This window comes from Megachile rotundata, chromosome 13, assembly GCF_050947335.1.
Source record: "Megachile rotundata isolate GNS110a chromosome 13, iyMegRotu1, whole genome shotgun sequence".
Taxonomy (NCBI): Eukaryota; Metazoa; Arthropoda; class Insecta; order Hymenoptera; family Megachilidae; genus Megachile; species Megachile rotundata.
In genome coordinates, this window is record NC_134995.1 from 9,943,832 (window position 1) to 9,964,903 (window position 21,072).

General features: G+C 35.2%; 1 protein-coding gene across 2 annotated transcripts in view; it reads left to right on the forward strand.

Moving 5' to 3' along the window:
* Sol1 overlaps positions 1-21,072 on the forward strand; it is a 718,219-nt gene that overhangs the window by 316,676 nt on the left and 380,471 nt on the right. For both annotated transcript variants that reach the window (XM_076539295.1, XM_076539296.1), the window contains exons 7-8: positions 11,151-11,362; positions 15,816-15,893. In XM_076539295.1, coding sequence (XP_076395410.1) covers positions 11,151-11,362; positions 15,816-15,893 — 290 coding nt within the window. The remainder of the gene's footprint in view (positions 1-11,150; positions 11,363-15,815; positions 15,894-21,072) is intronic.

Here is a 21,072-nt window from a genome sequence, read left to right on the forward strand (position 1 = left end):
TTTGTTAAACATACAGCAGCTTTGTTACAAAAACAGAGACGCTGCGTTAATAACTCATATGGCGTCGAGAGTAGGGAAAGCGTACTGCGCATGCGCCGCAATCCCCCGCGCACTTCAAGCTCTCTAATCAACTCACTCGTTATTTATGTGTACTTCTATATTATAATTATGAGGAATATTAACTGTATATCATTCGTAGTTTCTTTCTTCTCAATTTCTGTATAAGAAGCTATATATTTCAACAAGAAAGAAGTCTTTATTAAACGTACAGTAGTTTTGTTGCGAAAAGAGTAAAATACTACGCTATAAACTAACATGGCTTCAAGAGAGAAAGCGTTCTGCGCATGCGTCACACTTCGGCGCGAACTTCAAACCACCTAATCAACCTATCCAATTACTTCCAAGTACTTTTACATTACAATAATGAAAAGTACTAACCATACAACATTACTATCACTTTTTCCCTCAATTTCCAAACAGAAACATTAATTTCTGTAATGTCACAGAGAAACGTATTACCCCGTATATCCCACCGGGTTTCTTTGCATGTAGAATTTAATTATGAGTACGGCAGCACGATACTCATGAAAGTTTCACACGCACCACTTTCGTCGAGTGTCCGATAAATTTTTGAAAAAAGGGTGAAGGCCAACGGTAACGTCGACGGTGCTTCTATTACGCTAATTGTGAATTACGACGCCTGTCGGTTATTAACGTTTACGAGTTAACGAGCCACGATAACGAGTAGCAAGATCACGAATGGCGGGACGAAACTTTTCTATTTAAAAGTTTTCCGAGCCAACATTGTGCTGGTTGGCTGTAGTTCGATGGCACGTCAAACCGCGAACAGAGCACGGGACGTGGATCGAGGCTTTAAACGGATTAAACACGCAATAGAGATTTGCGTGAACGATAAATTTCCGCGGATTAATATTTTTTTCCTTTTTCCGGCCTCTTTTTTCTGTCCTGTTCGATCGTTTGTTTAAACTTTAATGGGATCTAAACGAGCCGCTGGTAAAGAGCTATAAAGCGATTCGAGGGATGAACGGAATATTGGGGACATGTGTGTTAACAGGTGTTTATGTTATCTTGGTACAACTGTACTGATGACATGATAGATGACTTCACTATTTCTCAATTTTTAAAAAGTTCCAAATTTCAAAATCTTGGAACTTGTACATTTTCTAAAGTCCTCAAATCTTCAAATCCTCAAAGTATCAAACTCCCAACACCTCCAGCTTTAAAAATAAAAAAATTAAGTCTTAAAATTTTACTGCCGAGTGCAAACATATGTTCCTTTCTCCCCAGAAGACTTCCTAAAATTAACCTTAAAAAATCTCAAACCTAACAAAATATATATCTTGTACTATTCTCTCAAATCCGTATACAATTAAAACCCTGTATAAAATTATATCTACTCGAAATTTTTTCTTTACGACAAAACGAATGTTGCATTAATTGACAAATTTTTCACGTGTGTTTATCATTTGAAGGAACGATGCAGCGTGCAAATGAAGGCCGATGTCATCGAACTTTTCTGCCAGCGTGGTGTTTAACGATGTCAGCCCGTGAATCAAAGATAGATCTCATGATTCTTCAAACTTTACGATCGCCAATACGTCAAACGCTTAATGCTTTCGATATTACGGGTATAAATCTGTCACGAGGTAATACTGAAGGCTCTCCTATGGCCCTTTCAAACAGGTTATCATGAATTCCCTCCGCTTTCAGCCTTGCCTTACTGGACAGCGCCATAAAATCTGTTGGTTCAGGATTTTTAATGCTCGATAAGCACATAAGAACGTGTTCTACATCCAATTCGATGATTAACTGTTTTCAAACTTGTCATTTATTTTATGTCTGTTGGACTCTTCGTGTACTGATCTGTTAGCTTGAAGTTTCATTGAAGATATTCTACTGATATTATAGAAACCTTAATCTCAAGTTTTGCTGGAAGCAAATTTGACTTTTGGGAAAAATTGCATTATTGGAAACTTTAGAGTTTGAGAGTTTGGAGGTAATTTGAGGACTGAGGAAAAATTTCAGAATTGGAAAATTTGTAACCTGGTAATTTTAGAGGTTAAATTTGGGAATTTGACAAGTTAGAAATTTATGGATCTCACAGAGAATGAGACAATTAAACTTGAAATCAGAGAATTAGACTTGAAAGTTTGAGACTTCCCAAGTTTGGGGACCTGACATTTTGTGACTAACAAACTTCTCAACTTCAAGAACCCAAAAATTTGAAAACTGTGACTCTCGAAGACCTCATAATTTAAAAATTAAAAAACCACCAAATTTGAATATTAAATCCAAAAATTCTCCCCCAAAAAATTTGCCTAAATCCCTGAAACTAAGATCACGTTCAAGCCTTGTGAAATAAATCTAAAAATGGCGTCACGTCAAGTTTTGTCGCCGTCACCTAAATCAATTTACTGCTTCAAAGGAATGTACAGAGCACATTATCGCCGCGAAGGAGTCTGGTTAGACAGGCTGAGTAAGAGAAGGCGAGGAGCAAGGAAAGGAATCTGTTCAAGCAAATGATGGGGGTGGAGAGACAGCGAAGAATACCGGACCATTTCTACCCTCGAAGGACTTCTCTCACGCTTGTTCGCCAGCTGCCAGAGTCAGTTTTAGGTGGCCTTATATCAAAGTTTCACGGCACCGACGCTGACACCTACGACTTTATTACTGATTAGCAAACATTTCTCGTTGTTTAAAATAGCTGGGTTATTTATTCTGAGTTAATTGAACTATCTAAATCATTTAAATTAGCAGGATCATTTAAACTAGCTGCATCATTTAAATTAGCAGGATCATTTAAACTAGCTGAATCATTTTAACTAGCAGAATTATTTTAATTGGTTGAATTATTTAAACTAGGTTTGGTGTTAAACTAATATGAATTAATTGAGGTAAAATTTCATAGATATTCTTTCTATAATCTCATGTGATTTATCATGTTAGGATAATTTGTATATTAACGTATTTTGCTTGGAGTTTTTACTTAAATGTTCGTCAGAATCCATAATTGAGATTTTAATTATATTCTGAAATAATTTCATGATAAAAATGTATGAGATTCGTTCAAATTAAAGAGAAACATTGATGTAATTATCTAGAAAATAGAAAGAAAACATTTCTGTGTAGAATAGGTGGAAAATGTGAAGTGGGTCGATAATTTACGTCAAAGGTTTTCATACAAATTTCATGTATGTCGTAGATATTGTAGATTGAATATGAAACAATATTGGATAATTAGTATTCTACGTGTTTAGTAAATATTGTTAAATATTATTAAATAATAATTATTTTAAATCATGTAGTTTTATGTCCAATGACAACCTAACCTTAAAATGTTACATTGATATGTAAAATTAAAATTATTTTTAATATAATAATTAATTTGAAATTATGTACTTTTACTTTCAATGACAACATAACCTTAAACTGTTACATTGATATGTAAAAATAAAATTATTTTTAATATAATAATTAATCTGAAATCATATACTTGTACGTTATATAACAACTTAACCTTAAACTGTTACATTGACCTGCAAGATTAAAATTATTCTTAATATAATAATTAGTCTGAACCCATATACTTGTACATTATACAACAACTTAACCTTAAACTGTTACATTGATCTGCAAGATTAAAATTATTCTTAATATAATAATTAGTCTGGAATAACTTATTTGTACATTATATAACAACTTAACCTTAAACTGTTACATTGACCTGCAAGATTAAAATTATTCTTAATATAATAATTATTCTAAAATCATATACTTGTACATTCTATAACAACCTAACCTTAAAGTGTTTCATTGACCTATAAAATTAAAGTTATTATTAATATAACTATTAGTCTAAAATTATATACATACTTGTACCTTTAATAACAACCTAACCTCAAACTATTAAATCAACCAAACAAATTAAAATTCTGTTATTCCCATTTACCTAACCTAAGCATAACCTCAAAGACCCCTAAAGAACAGTCCTACTAAACAACCCTAGAACAGTCCTACTAAACAACCCTACCAGAACAAATCATAAAACATTCGATAATTATTTCCTTGAAAGCAGCAGTAAAAACGTACGAATTAAACACGGTCCTTTAACCATCGGAGGTTATTAACCTCCCCACAATGGAGGCTTGAAGTGGCGGGAAACGTGGCTCTACGTGAATTCTCCTTCTTTTTTTTCAAATCCTACAGTACCTGCTACACCTGACCCCTAAATCCTTTGAGCGTAGCACGGACCATGATTCTACTTAACCCACATAAAGTTCCTCTCTGCTCCGAAGACTTAGAGCTGAGAATGGTGATGGTGAGGTCGACTTTGGAAAGGAGAGCTGCCCGGAGACTTACAGCTGCACCGTGCAGGAGTTAATCCTTGATAAATCCACAAACTCCCTCCTAATTCAGTATTGAGCTTCCTTAATTTCATTCCGTCGTTGACCTCGCTTTCGAACTTCGATTCTCACTGCCTGTTTCACTTTTCGTTATTCAAATCTTCTACATTCTAAATTTCATCTTTGTGATTTGATAAAATGTCTGAATTTTTAACTCATTTTGAAAGCTTGAATTTCTTGCAATAGTGTCAATCTTCAGAAGGATTAATTTTAAAAATTCAAAACTTTAACTTTGTGGAAAGTTCGTACTTGTACCTTCAAAAATAAACAAAAAATTGTTAACAAACTTGCACCTATCAAAGTGTCAATCGCAACGTCAGAGGAATTTTAAATTATTTTTAAGAATAGCGTAAGTTCAAAATAACTTTCAACTCTGTAGAAAATTCATGAAAATTGCACCCCTTTTAAAAATACAGAAAATTTGTCCAAACCGTGTAATTTCAGACAAAAAAATTAATTTTAAAAATAATACAAAAGTGCAGCCTCGACAATTTTCAGTCAAAGGACACGAAAATAAAATTTGTAACAAAAATTGTAAGGTTTCAAATGGTAAACCATATTTCTTTGTACCGGTTAAAAATATATTAGCGAAATAATTCTCGCAGGCAATAAAAGAAGATATACGACGATATTTATTGAGAGTTATAAAAGAAACAATGATTGTTATAGAATATTCTCCTTGATCACAGTACAAAAGTGTTTTACGACCGTACTTTCGTTTTGCTTATATCGCCGGCTAGCCAGATTTACGACCGATTCAAACTGCAGCTACGAAGCACTGCAATTACTGCAAACGTGATAATTTGTGACTCTCAAATATTAGTTCGTAGCGAGGTGCATATTTTTTCCGTGTTTCGTATTTGCTTTAATATTCCATCGTTACGAGCTCGGATAGTTGATTTCGGACCTGTTTCACTGTTTTCGTTGAATCGATTAACTTGATTTTGCTTTCGCCCGAACTATTATTTGCCTTCGGGTTTGCATTTTTAAATCGATCGATACACCTCGTTTCTCTTTTAACTTTATCCTTCATTTTCTTTGCTCTTCGTTTTTTCACGTTGAATCAATTTCATAAATTTTCGTTTGCCAATTCATGCTTCATTGTCTTTGTTCCATTTTTCTTTATACTTTTTCGGACTGCGAGGTTGAATCGATACAAAGAATTTTCGTTTGCGAAATTCAGATTTATATTCTTAAGATTCGTTCAAATTTATAATGGTATAACTTGCAAAATTATTTTGTGCTTCAATAAGTGCAAGTTTTATGAAATTCACATATGATATTTTTTCTCCATCTTCAAAAATTGTATGAATTCTATACATTTTTTACAGAGCAAGATTAAAAGAAAATTCTGAACATACATGATTTTAAAAATTAATTAAAAATTGTTCTGACATATTTATTAGTAACCTTGCAAAATTATTTTGTACTTCAACAAATGCAAGTTTTATGAAATTCACATATGATATTTTTTCTCCATCTTCAAAATTTGTATGAATTCTATCAATTTTTATGAGCAAAATTAAAAGAAAATTTTGAACATACAATTTTTAAAATTAATCTGAAATTGTTCTGACATATATATTTATTAGTAACCTTGCAAAATTATTTTGTACTTCAACAAATGCAAGTTTTATGAAATTCACATATGATATTTTTATTCCATCTTCAAAATTTGTATGAATTCTATAAATTTTTTATGGAGCAAGATTAAAAGAAAATTTCGAACATCCACAATTTTAAAAATTAATCTAAAATTGTTCTAACATAAATATCCTCCAACTGATACTTTAACAGCTATAGCTTTTAAAAATTTGATAATCGACGTCCACCAAAAATTTCACATCCAGAAATTCTGCAGAAATTTTTGAAAAGAGGTTTTGCTTATCAAGGACCTGGTAGAGTATAAAATTCCTAGGAAGTGTAAACCAGACGGATGATCGCAAGAAGCTGAAGGGATGATTAATTCAAGGGCGGTCCGCAGTGCAAAACAAAACGAAGCGTAGTAACAGAAGTCGAGTGATCCTATTAATTAATCTGGTGTCTCGATAACGCTTACGAGGATGGCCGTGGTAAAATTCGCTAAGAGGAAGACCGCTGAGAAATGCGTCGATGTATCACTGTTAAGCCACGCTGTCAGACGCACTCGGATATTATTCTGAATGGCCTTGATGGATACTAACAGACTCCTCTCTGTCAGCCACTCGATACACCTATTTCACGAACACTTCTACTTCGAGAACTTGCTGTACAGTGTATACTAGTTCGATTTACCGAGTACTGACGCTAGTTCGATTTACCGAGTTGCATGGAGATGACTCTGGCGAATGCTGGAGAATTTGCAACGGTGTACGTTAAAACGTTGATAAACACACTCGAGATACGGTTAATATTTACATTTTTATTTGCGGAACGATTTGGGTTGGGAAAGTACACTTTGTGATGAAAGGGATGGAATTTGGAGAGGTTTGGGAGAGGTTGGAGGAGAGTAGAACTGGGTGGAGGCAGTTTGGAGAGGGGCTTAGGGAAATTAGTGGGAGTTTAGAGGAGGTAGAATGTAGAGAGATCTGGGGAGAGCTTGGAGAGGGAGTTAGGGGACTACAGAGTTAGGGGAATTTGATCAAGGTGGAATGTGGCTCTTTTCTGAGAGGTAGAATCTGGGAAGAGTTTGGAGAGGAACTTAGGAGAATTTGGAGAGAGACTGGGGTTAAGGGTGTTTAGTTAAGGTAGAATGTGGAGAGCTAGGGAGAGTTTGGAGAGGAACTTAGGAGATTAGAGTTAAGGGAGTTGAGAGAAGGTTGAATGTGGAGAGGTCTGGGGAAACTTTGAAGAGGAACTTAGGAGACTACAGAGTTAGGGGAATTTGGTCAAGGTTGAATGTGGAGAGCTCTGAGGAGAGTTTGGAGAGGAACTTAGGAGAGTTTGGAGAGAGACTAGAGTTAAGGATGTTTAGTCAAGCTAGAATGTGGAGAGCTAGGGAGAGTCTGAAGAGGAACTTAGGAGACTAAAGTTGTGGGACTTTAGTCAAGGTAGAATGTCGAGAGCTAGGGAGAGTTTGAAGAGGAACTTAGGACATTAGAGTTAAAGGAATTTAGAGAAGGTTGAATGTGGAGAGATCTACAGAGAGTTTGGAGAGGAACTTAGGAGACTAGGGTTAAAGGAGTTCAGTCAAGATGGAATATAGAGTTTAGTTAAGGTAGAACGTGGAGAGCTAGGGATAGTTTGGAGAGGAACTTAGGAAACTATGGATAAGGGAGTTTGGAGAAGGTAGAATGTGGAGAGATCTATGGAGAATTTGGAGAGGAACTTCGGCAGGCTACAGAGTTAGGGGAATTTGGTCAAAGTAGAATGTGGAGAGATTCTAAAGAGGAATTTGAGGAGAGTGCAGAGTTAAGGGAATTTGGTTAAGGTAGAACGTGGAGAGATTCTAAAGAAGAATTTAGAAAGAGTACAAAGTTGGGAGAATTTGGGCAACATAGAACATGGTGAGATTCTGGGAAGAATTTATGAATTTGGGAATTTGATGATCTGTCATTTTGTTACTTTGTCAATTTATTAATTTTGTCAGTTTTATCAATTTTATCAATTTTATCAATTCTGTCAGTTCTGTCAATTTTGTCAATTTTGTCAATTTTGTCAATTTTGTCAATTTTGTCAATTTTATCAATTTTGTCAATTTTATCAATTTTGTCAATTTTGTCCATTTTATTAATTGTGTCAATTGTATCAATTCTGTCAATGCTGTAAATTTGATCAATTCTACCAATTTTTCAACTTTGTTAATTTTCTGAATCTTGTACATTTTTTCAATTCTGTCAATTCTGTCAATTCTGTCAATTCTGTCAACTCTGTCAATTCTGTCACTTCTGTCAATTCTAACAATTCTGTCAATTCTGTCAATGCTGTAAATTTTATCAGTTCTATCAATCTTTCAACTTTGTTAATTTTCTGAATCTTGTAAATTTCGTCAATTCTGTCAATTCATCAGTTTGTCAATATGTCCATATGTCAATTTAGCAATTAGTTAATTTGTTAATTTGTTAATTTGTTAATTTGTTAATTTGTTAATTTGTTAATTTGTTAATTTGTTAATTTGCTAATTTGTTAATTTGTCAATTTTGCAGTTCATCAATATGATACTTTACCAATTTAACAATTTAATAAATCAATAAATTTTCCAATTGTCAAATTCTCAGTCTTAGACCTTAAAAACCCAGATCTTCAAATCCCTAAAAAACCCTAAAAGCTAGAAAAACACTTCTTCCCCACAAGAAAACCATAAGCCATAAAAAGCTTCACCCATCGATGAAAATTGAACTTTCCTATACATACATGTATCGTTCCTTTCCATCGGAATTTCTTTCTATTCGTTGGCCTACTTCATTCGCAGTTTTCACCGACGTTACCTTTGTCACTGTAGTATCTTTGCAGTTTCACCTTTAACTCCTCTTCTCTGCTGGTCTCTCGACGTCGACCTCGACTCCTTTCCTCTTCTCCTTCACCCTTTCCACCCCTTCCGAACCCACGTCACCAACCCTCTGTCCCACCTGGTGCATCGTTTCTTCATTTTTTTCTTTTTCCGTGTACGAGATCTTGCAACGAGACGAGTCACTCGAAGAGAATTTTATCTCACCTTCGGTGGAATGCCGGGCCTTGAGGAATAACGGTCAAATGTGGATTAACTGTGACGAAAATGGAAGTAATGCGATAGCGTTGTGGCGAGAAGTGTCGGTGCAATTAGGAGGTTTCGTGCTGGAGTAGATTTGACGATTTTGGTGTTTAGGGATTTAGGGATTTAGGGATTTTAAGGTTTCAGGGTTTCAAGATTTGGGAATTTGGGGATTTAGGGGTGGAAGAAATTACGGATTGCAATTTTAGAAATTTGGGAATTTGGGAATTTCAGGATTTGAAAATTTGGGAATTTAGGGGTGGGAGAAATTAAGGATTGAAATTTCAGAAATTTGAGAATTTGGGAATTTGGGAATTTGGGAATTTGGGAATTTGGGAACTTGGGAATTTGGGAATTTGGAAATTTGGGAATTTGTGAATTTCAAGATTTGGAAATTTGGGAATTTAGAGGTGGGAGAAATTAAGGATAGAAATTTGAGAATTTGGGAATTTGGGAATTTGGGAATTTAGGAATTTGGGAATTTGGGAATTTGGGAATTTGGGAATTTGGAAATTTGGAAATTTGGGAATTTAGGGGTGGGAGAAATTAGGAATATAAATTTGAGAATTTGGGAATTTGGGAATTTGGGAATTTGGGAATTTGGGAAGTTGGGAATTTGGGAATTTGGGAATTTGGGAATTTGGGAATTTGGAAATTTGGGAATTTCAAGTTTTGGAAATTTGGGAATTTGGGAATTTGGGAATTTGGGAAGTTGGGAATTTGGGAATTTGGGAATTTGGGAATTTGGGAATTTGGAAATTTGGGAATTTCAAGTTTTGGAAATTTGGGAATTTGGGAATTTGGGAATTTGGAAATTTGGGAATTTCAAGTTTTGGAAATTTGGGAATTTAGGGGTGGGAGAAATTAAGGATAGAAATTTCAGATAATTTTTTTAAAATTATGTATAAGTCTGGGTCAGGTGTGATAGTACCCTAGTTTAGTTTTACAAACCCACTTTCTTCTGTCCTATATATGTACATACTGCAATAAGTCTTCATTAAAAGGGTTCCCTGGAAGTAAGTCAAGGACATCAAGCAAGCCTCCCTACTTGCTCGTTATTCAAAATTGCTAAGAAAATGAACGGCCAAATAGGAGAGACCACGAACAAGGTTAAACATTGACACTGGTACTTACTATACTACTTACAGGTACTAACTTCATACACACAAAAATAGAAAAATTTGGAAATTTATTAAATTTATGGTATTTCTGAAATTTAGGAAATTTAGGAAATTTTTACAAATTTAGGAAATTTAGGAAATTTAGTTTATTTGGGAAATTTAGGGAACTTGGGTAATTGGTGAAATTTTAGAAATTTAAGTAATTGGTGAAATTTAAGAAATTTAGAAAATTTAGAGAATTTAGGAAAATTAGAAAATTTGTGATATTTTGGATACTTGAAAAATTTATGGAATTTGGGAAATTCATAAAATTGAGGAAATTTAGGTAATTGATGAAATTTTGAAAATTTAGGAAATTTAGAATATTTGTGAAATTTAGGAAATTTAAGTAATTGGTGAAATTTTGGAAATTTAGGAAATTTAAAATATTTATGAAATTTATGAAATTTAAGTAATTGGTGGAATTTAGAAAATTTAGGAAATTTAGAATATTTGTAAAATTTAGGATATGTAAGTAATTGGTGAAATTTAAGAAATTTTGGAAATTTAGAAAATTTAGAAAATTTAGAGAATTTAGGAAATTTAGAAAATTTGTGAAATTCTTAAAATTTTGAGGATTACAGAAATTTTTAAATGTAGTAGATTTATAAAATTTAGATTTACAATTTATACAAATATACATTACACCCATAAATAATTACACAGATAATTAAAACTACCAGTTGCAACCACATTAACAAACTAAAAGTCCTCCCTACAAGTCCCCTATCCTCAAATACCTTTGAAACCCAAGCGTCTTAAACACCTCGGAGCCCCCATAAGCAGCCTACACGTCGCTGTCATCGAAACAAATCCCGGACTTCCGTTCTACTGATACCAGATGTATCTCAACACAGCGATAAGTTGTGATCGTTAACGATCGGTGTCTTGTTGCAGTTGCCTGAATAGAGCGGATTTAATCAGGGTGCACGACGGCACGGACTCAGGGGCGCCCACAATAGCCGTTCTCTGCAACCAAGGAGCGGAAGTGGAAGTGCTCAGCACAGGGTCAGACCTGTACGTCGAGTTCGTCGCTAATTCCGAGTGGCCTGGCCAAGGTTTCAAGGCGATGTTTCAATTCCAACCGTTGGACGATGCACCGCATCCCGGTGAGTAACGAATCGAGATATCCCCCCCGGCATTATGAAAATCCACTGTCCTGTCCCTCCAATTTCATTTCCATTTCCGGCGTCTCTGAATGGCGAGGTGATCTCGTCTGAGGTCCGGAATTACACGAGCTGTGCTCCAGGGCGCTAGGAAACCGTCTTAGCTCCTTTGAATGCCCGGACGTTTCTTCCTGATCGGCTCCCTTTCCAACGTCAATTTCCCTAACTCGATCGCACTTCCCTTACGATCTCGAAATTAGAAACGACCCTTTGAAATTTCTTGCGGGTGCGGGTGATTGTCCTTATGGTGTTAGAAACGTGATTCGGGTAATTTGTGGATAGAGGGTTTTAGAGGATTGGGGTGCATTTGAATTTTAAAATTAAATACCATTTGTAGAGGGTAGTTTTTGGTGTTGCTGTTTCTTGAATTTGAGAGGCTTTTAGTGTTGCTGTCTCTTTAAATGAACAGCTTTTAAGTACTATTACTGCTTGAAATTGGGAAATTTTAAATATTATTGTCCCTTGGAAATGTTGGATTTCAAGCTTTAATATTTTTTGAAATTGACAAATTTTGAGTGTCACTGTTTTCTAAAATTGAGAGGTTTTAAGTGTTACTGCGTTTTGAAATTGTGAAGTTATAAGTATTCTTGTTTTTTAAAATTGAGAGGTTTTAAGTGTCACCAGATCTTAAAATTGAGAAATTTGAAATTTCATTACTTCTCAAAATTAAGAGATTTAAAGCGACAATAAATTTTCTGAATAAATACATTGAATGTACCACACAATAAATTTTGTGTTGGTCAAACGTTGCAAAATAATCCTACTAGCGCCAGCTAGAGTAAATACCTTCAACTATGACGAGATTTCATTGTCGGTATATTATCGATTGAGTCCAGTCGGTATGTTATCCACGAAGCTTGATCACTCGCGAAGCTCAGTCGGTATCTTACCTTCACAAGGTACGTGATCAAGGTTCTGCATAATCTGAATAGATGTCCGACAGTACTGTTTCCTAAATTTTCACAATAGCGTAACAATCATAATTTCACAAATATACAAAAAAAAAAAATTAAATAAGAATAATAAAATGATATGGTGTATGCAAAAATTTGAAAAGTGCTTTTCAATAATTTTGTTAATTGAGATTTGTAGATGTTGCTGTTCTGTTCATTATAAATTATACTGACCCATAAACATTTATTTTAGGCATTTATTTTATGAATTTTATATCTTAAATTTTGTTTCATATTCGAGTTATATTTAATTAAAATAATACTTCAAGTTATACATCATAATTCTATTTATACTTGCAGCTATATTTATAGTCATACTTCTAGCTGGACTTCTAGTTACATTTCTAGTTATGCTCCCAGTTATATTTGATAGTGGTCATTTACCTTTGAGAAAGCATTCATCCATTTAATAATAAATTACATTTAATTATATAATTTCATTATTTATATCATGGATCGATAAATTAGGATTCATAGTGATCATCTGCCAGTACAAAACAATTTTCACCAGTTCTCTCAACGTACCACCAGATGGCTCTAGTATATTATTCTACATTCTATATTCTATTATACTATATCAACTGATGTTAAATATTTACAATTTCTTTTCAAAAAAATTCTACTTCAGCTTCCTATTAAGCTTCTTTAACAACATTCACACAAACTTGACCTTTGTAAATATTTTATTCTTTAAATAATAAAATAGTCCTCTCAACTTTAGAAAGTCTATTCTGTTACAAGATTTGCTTGTCATAAACTATTCAGACAGAGGACAGCATACAGTTTCACAAATGAATTATCAGTGTAAAATTTAAAAATTAATTAACAATAACAGTATTGTAGATAAAGTAGGAATTTTCTAGTGGATAAAATAGAAATCTACTTTGCTTTCAAAATCTGTTGTATCCTTTGCGAAAGTTTGTCTCTTTTCAACTTGTTGTCATAAATTTACAATTTTCAACTTCAACTTTGTAAATTAATTCTGATATAATTATTTAGACTTGAGATGCAAATTATAATTATGAGAATTTTCTAATAATCACAATGAAGTATATTTCTCTACACAGAACCAACAATATTACTTCCAAAACATAAAAAAACACATCCAAATATAAAAATTGATCTTTCATACAATTTCTAACTTGCTAATTCCCTCTTAACACCACATTCTACTCCATCACTATTCTAATTACTCATGAATTAATTAGTCAACCCATTCTGACGGTCCACACATTAAGCAAACTTCGTTTCATCTTTATTATAGCACCCCCGTTAAATACACGTCAAAACTGAAAAATTATTCAAAGTGAACTTTCTAAAAAAGAAATTACATCTCGTCTATGATTCAACTTTGATCTATGTTACTCGAAATGCTTTCGTCGGTACGTAACTTAATCAAAAGCACGTTTTGCGAAGTTCGCGTATACGGTTACTGAGAATAGATGCAAAAGCTCTTCAAAACAGAGCTTGCCAGAAGCTTTTCATCTTTCTGTCAGTTCTGCTCGTAGAATACAGAGCAAAGCATCACTGACACGCCGTAAAACGGACGCTTTCAACAGAACATTGCTCGATTTTACTGTTTTTCCATGCAACTGTTATTTTAACTTTCTGCATAATTTATTTAAATTATCTGGGGATTTTAGAATTTGGGAATGTTGGGGAATTCGTTTGGGGAATGTTGGGGGCTTGTAAATTTGGGGTGCTGGGATTTGTAGAGGTGGAGTTCTGGGGATTGCAAGCTTGGGAATTTTGGGATTTGTAAATTTGGGGTGCTGGGATTTGTAGAGGCGGGGTTCTGGGGGTTGCAAGCTTGGGAATTTTGGGATTTGTAAATTTGGGGTGCTGGGATTTGTAAAGGTGGGGTTTTGAGGGTTGCAAGCTTGGGAATTTGGGGATTTATAAATTTGGGGTGCTGGGATTTGTAAAGGTGGGGTTTTGAGGGTTGCAAGCTTGGGAATTTGGGGATTTATAAATTTGGGGTGCTGGGATTTGTAGAGGTGGGGTTCTGGGGGTTGCAAGCTTGGGAATTTTGGGATTTGTAAATTTAGGTATGGGAGAATTTTGGGGGTTGCAAAATTAGGTATTTTGGGTTTTACAGATTAAGGGTAGTTGGTTTTGCAGATTTAGGAATTTTAGGGTATGTATATTAGGGACAGATGGGATTTGCAAATTGCGAATTTCGGGATTTGCAAATGGGAGAATTTTGAGAGTTGCAGAATTGGGTATTCTAGGTTTTACAAATTAGGGGTAGCTGTGATCTGCAACTTTAGGGATTCTGGGATTTGTGGAGGTGAGGATGCTGGGGTTTGCAAATTTGGGAATTGTCAACTCCACAACTTGACAATTCCACAACTTGACAATTCCACAACTTGGCAATTCCACCATTTGACAATTCCACAACATGGTAATTCCACCATTTGACAATTCCATCACTTGACAATTTCACCATTTGACAATTCCACAACATGGTAATTCCACCATTTGACAATTCCGCCACTTGACAATTCCACAACTTGACAATTCCTCGAATCGACAATTCCACAACTTGACAAATCCACCGCTTGACAATTCCAGAACTTGACAATTCCACGAATCGACAATTCCACAACTTGACAACTCTACACCTTAACATCTCCACACCTTGACTACACCACACCTTGACAACTCTACACCTTGATAAGTCTACACTTTGACAACTTTACACCTTAACACCTCCACACCTTGACAACTCCACTGCTTGGGAACTCTACACCTCGACATCTCCACACCTTGACAACTCCACACCTTGACAATTCCACACCTTGACATCTCTACACCTTGACAACATCACACCTCGACAACTCCACACCTTGACCAACCTCCATCTTGACCACTCCCCCACTCAAATTAAAAACCATCAAATTGAAGAGTTCCTCTACCTCCAAATCCCAGTTAAAACATCCCCCTATAACTCAGCCCACCCTCCCCACTAAACAATACCCAGAGTCCGACTCCCAAAGCCACCCAAACTAAACGTACTGACGGTACTTAAACCCAGCTGAAAATCTTGCTAGAAACGCGTTATCGTTCCGACTGCAATCTGCATAATTTCGTTATTACAGTAGCGATAAGACCGGTATCCTGTTCCTCCTCTCTAGTAACCGTCCCCGTTAATCGTTTCGAAATTAATTAACGACGTCTGCCGAAATCCGCGTCAGTTTCTCGGGTTCAATTACCAACGGCTCGATTGAAGTTTCATCGAACGATTCAAGTTCCTCGCGTGTCCCGTACGAAATACGCGAGGCGTAAGGATCGTTCGCGCGATCCGCTATTTATGAGGCAATAAATCATGAATAGAGACCCTTTGCTAACGTAGATTGGCCATGTTCCATTCGCTCACGAGACTCCCAACTGTAATTAACGGCACTGTATATTCCGAGGATAATTACAATAATGTATTTCAGAGCTGGACAAGGTCGTCCCTGGGGCCGTTACCGGTAACCCTAAGTACTCGGTCATCGGGCCGGCTGTCAGCGCTACCAGTAAGTATATCACTCTATATGTCGTAGATTTATTATCACTCTCAATCAATAATTTTACCGGTGCTTCGATTTTCCGAGTATATACTAGATCCGTAAGTGACGGATTATCCGACGGATTAATAGGGTTATCTGTAAGAAAAATTGAGCGATGTCGATTTATTTTGGGATTTATTTATTGTGAGCTGCAGCACGTTAATTTTGGGTCGAGAAGGTAGTTTTAGTGGTGAATTATGAATTGTCGAAAGGAAGGTAGATGGTCAGCATCCTAGCAGAGGTGGACCTGACACACTCGAACTGTCAGAGGTAGATCTACCCATCAGAGGTAGATGCTGAGGTGTCATAGGAGTACTACGTATGTGAATGACATGTTTGAGGGATGTTATTATATAAGTTTGCTTTAATGGTGAATTATGAACTGTCGAAAAGAAGGTGGATAGTCAGTGTGCACCTATCAGAGGTAGATGCTGAGGTGTCATAAGAGTACTACGTATGTGAATGACGTATTTGAGGGATGTCACTATACAAGTTTGCTTTAATGGTGAATTATGAATTGTCAAAAGAAGGTGGATAGTCAGCATCCTATCAGAGGTAGATGCTGAGGTGTCATAAGAGTACTACGTATGTGAATGAGGTATTTGGGGGATGTTATTATACAAGTTTGCTTTAATAGTAAATTATGAATTGTCGAAAAGGTGGATAGTCAGCGTGCACCCATCAGAGGTAGATGCTGAAGTGTCATAAGAGTACTACGTATGTGAATGAGGTATTTGGGGGATGTTATTATACAAGTTTGCTTTAATAGTGAATTATGAATTGTCGAAAGAAGGTGGATAGTCAGCATGCACCCATCAGAGGTAGATGCTGAGGTGTTATAAGAGTACTACGTATGTGAATGAGGTATTTGGAGGATGTTATTATACAAGTTTGCTTTAATAGTGAATTATGAACTGTCGAAAAGAAGGTGGATAGTCAGCATGCACCCATCAGAGGTAGATGCTGAGGTGTTATAAGGAAACTACATAAATAAAAGACACTTGAGCATAACATTTATATAAATCTAAGTGCAGCTAATGTGAGATCAGATTAAACTGAAATCCCACTTATAACCAATTGAACATTTAATACGCTTTTAAAAGTTTAAAAGTAACATCCGTATTATAAATATTTAATACACACGGTTTATGTATATCCTCCATTTTCAAGGAATTAGCGATCGCATGATATAGAGGTATTAATATAAAATAAATCCGATTATTCCGATCATCTAAAAGGAGAAATTTTGAATCGGAAGGATATTCCGGGCCATCTAACTTCGTAACACGCATTTCTCTCGCTGATAGCTGATTTGCTGCTGAACTGCTTTCAGCGTTCAAACTGGAATAGTAGTTGTTACAACTATAGTTGTTACTACTACTCTTAGGTTGTTGTAACTTCCGACATCCGCAAACAACGACGGGGCTGTGAGTTCAATCGTCGTGGGAAATTTTAGTTTTTATTTTTGGGGAACCACTCTTTGTACTTGGGAAGCTAATATTAGGTTTAATACGACAATTTTTATGAACATAGTGAAATGGACAGTTGTATCAATTATTAAAGGAGAAATTATAATTCAAAAAAATTCATCAAACTTTTTAACTGAAAAATTTTTAAATTGCAATCTGCCAACAGTAAAAAATATCTTCAACTACAAAAGGTTATTTTATTATTAAAAAATTTGACATACATTTTATAAACTCTGGTGAAAATGAAAACTTACTAAAAATAATAACAATTATATAAAGTTAATACTATTCTTTTGTTCATAAAGTTAGTTTTGTGTTCAATTTTGGGACTATTATTAGGTTAACACTACTCGATATTAATTAATACTGTTATCGCTTCATCTTAAGTTATTGAGTCATTGGATTATTGAATTATTCAACTAATCAATTATTGAGTCACTGAATTGTTGAATTATTCAACTATTGAATTATTGAATTATTGAATTATTGAATTATTGAATTATTGAATTATTGAATTATTGAATTATTGAATTATTGAATTATTGAATTATTGAATTATTGAATTATTGAATTATTGAATTATTGAATTATTGAATTATTGAATTATTGAATTATTGAATTATTGAATTATTGAATTATTGAATTATTGAATTATTGAATTATTGAATTATTGAATTATTGAATTATTGAATTATTGAATTATTGAATTAATGAATCATTGAATTATGGAGTCGTTGGTCATTGAATCACTGTATTACTAAATTCCCAAATTACTGAATTATTGAATTATGGAGTCCTTGAGTCGATGAGTCATTGAATCATTGAATCACTGAATCACTGTATCACTGAATTCCTAAATTAGAGAATTACTGAATTATCAAATTAAAAAACTGAGAAATCCAAGGACTGTCTGATCCGTCTGCAATCGAATAATTCAGTTGCCATAAGCTGAGGAACTTATTTCCATGAGAAGGACATAAACTTTATGCAAGCTTTCGACCAGCAGGTTAGTCGCGGTTGATGACTACGAAAATGCACGTCGCCCTTCAAGTTTATATGACTTACTCGGCAAAGTAATATCCGAAGAACCAGCACAGATATCACGTCGTGTCTTCTCTCGAGACATCCACAAAATTTGAACAACGAAGCAAGGAAGGCAACCAAATCATTATAAATGTCCATGTGATCATTATAAATGATGTGATCATTATAAACATGATCATTCATGTAATTATCATAAATATTCATAATGAATTCTCAATTAAAATATTCCCCACAAAATTCTTCACCAGAAATTAATCCCAATTTCTTTACAGTTAATTCTATAATGCACCACGATTACCACAGTAATTCATAAAAGAAACACAAAATAAGTATTCATAATGAGAGAAAACGTGAAATTACAATCAACATAAAAGCAGCCATTAAAGAGCTCAGGGGCTTCCATTTTGTGTATTTCACTTTTCTGTTTAATTCGCAACTGCGAAACCGGTTTTTATAATATTCTGTTATCGTATTACGGCTGCTGAAATGTTTTAATTATGAAATGCACAATTGCATTCTGAATAATTATAATATACACCGTGACACGATGTGTGTCAGGTTAGGTTAATCTAAACGTATTCGGAACGGTGTGATGGTTATAATTATTCAGTTTTGATTCATTAAAATTACTATTGTTCAACAGCTGTAGCTGAAATTATTTGGAATACAATTGTTTAATTTCTCAATTTATGTGTTTCTATATTTTTAGTTTCATTTATATACTTTTAATTACTTCGTACAATTAAATTCATCGGGCTAATGACTATAGTAGTCGACGCCCACAATAATAATCAATCAATTAAATTCATAATGCAGGTCACTAATGACGATTTAACTAATATTGACCAGTGTCAGCTTAATCATAGTCCCATAATCAAACACTCAACAACTTTATGAACCCCACACCGTTTAAAACTCGGCAACTTGGTAATTCCACCATTTGACAATTCCACCACTTGACAATACCATCACTTGACAATTCCACCACTTGACAATTCCATCACTTGACAATTTCACCACTTGACAATTCCATCACTTGACAATACCATCACTTGACAATTCCACCACTTGACAATTCCATCACTTGACAATTCCACCACTTGACAATTCCATCACTTGACAATTTCACCATTTGACAATTCCACTACTTGACAATTCCACAACTTAACAATTCCACCATTCGACAATTCCATCACTTGACAATTCCATCACTTGACAATTTCACCATTTGATAATTCCACCACTTGACAATTCCATCACTTGACAATTCCACAACTTGACAATTTCACAACTTGACAATTCCATCACTTGACAATACCATCACTTGACAATTCCACCACTTGACAATTCCATCACTTGACAATTCCACCACTTGACAATTCCATCACTTGACAATTTCACCATTTGACAATTCCACTACTTGACAATTCCACAACTTAACAATTCCACCATTCGACAATTCCATCACTTGACAATTCCATCACTTGACAATTTCACCATTTGATAATTCCACCACTTGACAATTCCATCACTTGACAATTCCACAACTTGACAATTTCACAACTTGACAACTCTACACCTTAACATCTCCACACCTTGAAAACTCCACACCTTGACAATTCTACATCTTGACAACACCATACCTTGACAACTCCACAACTTTACAACTGTGCATCTCGACATTTCCACATCTTGACAACACCACACCTTGACAACTCCACATCTTGACAACTCTACACCTTGACATTTCCACACCTCGACAACTCCACACCTTGTCCAACCTCCACCTTGACCACTCCACACCTTGACAACACCACACCTTGACAACTCTACATCGTGACAACTCCACACCTCGACAACTCCACACCTTGACCAACCTCCATCTTGACCACACCACCACTCAAATTAAAAACCATCAAATGGAAGAGTACCTCTAAGGTACAAGTTAGATCGAGCTAATGACCATAGTAGTCGACGCCCACAACAATAATCAATCAATCATTTAAATTCATAATGCAGGTCACCAATGACGTTTTAACTAATATTGACCAGTGTCAACTTAATCATAATCGAACACTCAACAACTTTATGAACCCCACACCGTTTAAAACTCACAGTCGACTCAAGAGTGTAGATTTCCGTGGAAGCAGTAACCGCATCCTTCGCCTTTCTAACCCTCTTCGCGATACATTTAGGTTGAACCGTAAAACAAGCTACGTGATGTGTCTGCATGCTCTTATGCGAACCACCTTTCGTACACTTTACACCATCGGATAAGTGCACTAAATTATCCGTGCACCAGTGCACCGGATGCATAAGCTACGGCGGCGACCGATGAATTTCGTGTCCCGATGCATCGCGCAGAGAATTCCGTATACAAAGGGCCGCCACGACAATGAAAAATAATAATTGCACCGACGGTGGTTCGGCGTTGTTTGAATTTTTCGACGTTGTTTGAACTGTCACGGAATTTTGCCGAGCGACGCTGCGCTTTCGAAATATTTTATAATTTCGCCCCGAAATCGAATGAAACGCGAGAGAGAAAAAAGGCGGGAAACTGGTTGAAGCCTTGAATTTTACGTTCCATATCGAACGATCGAAAGGAACTCCCACAAAAGTGTTCGAAAATTGAA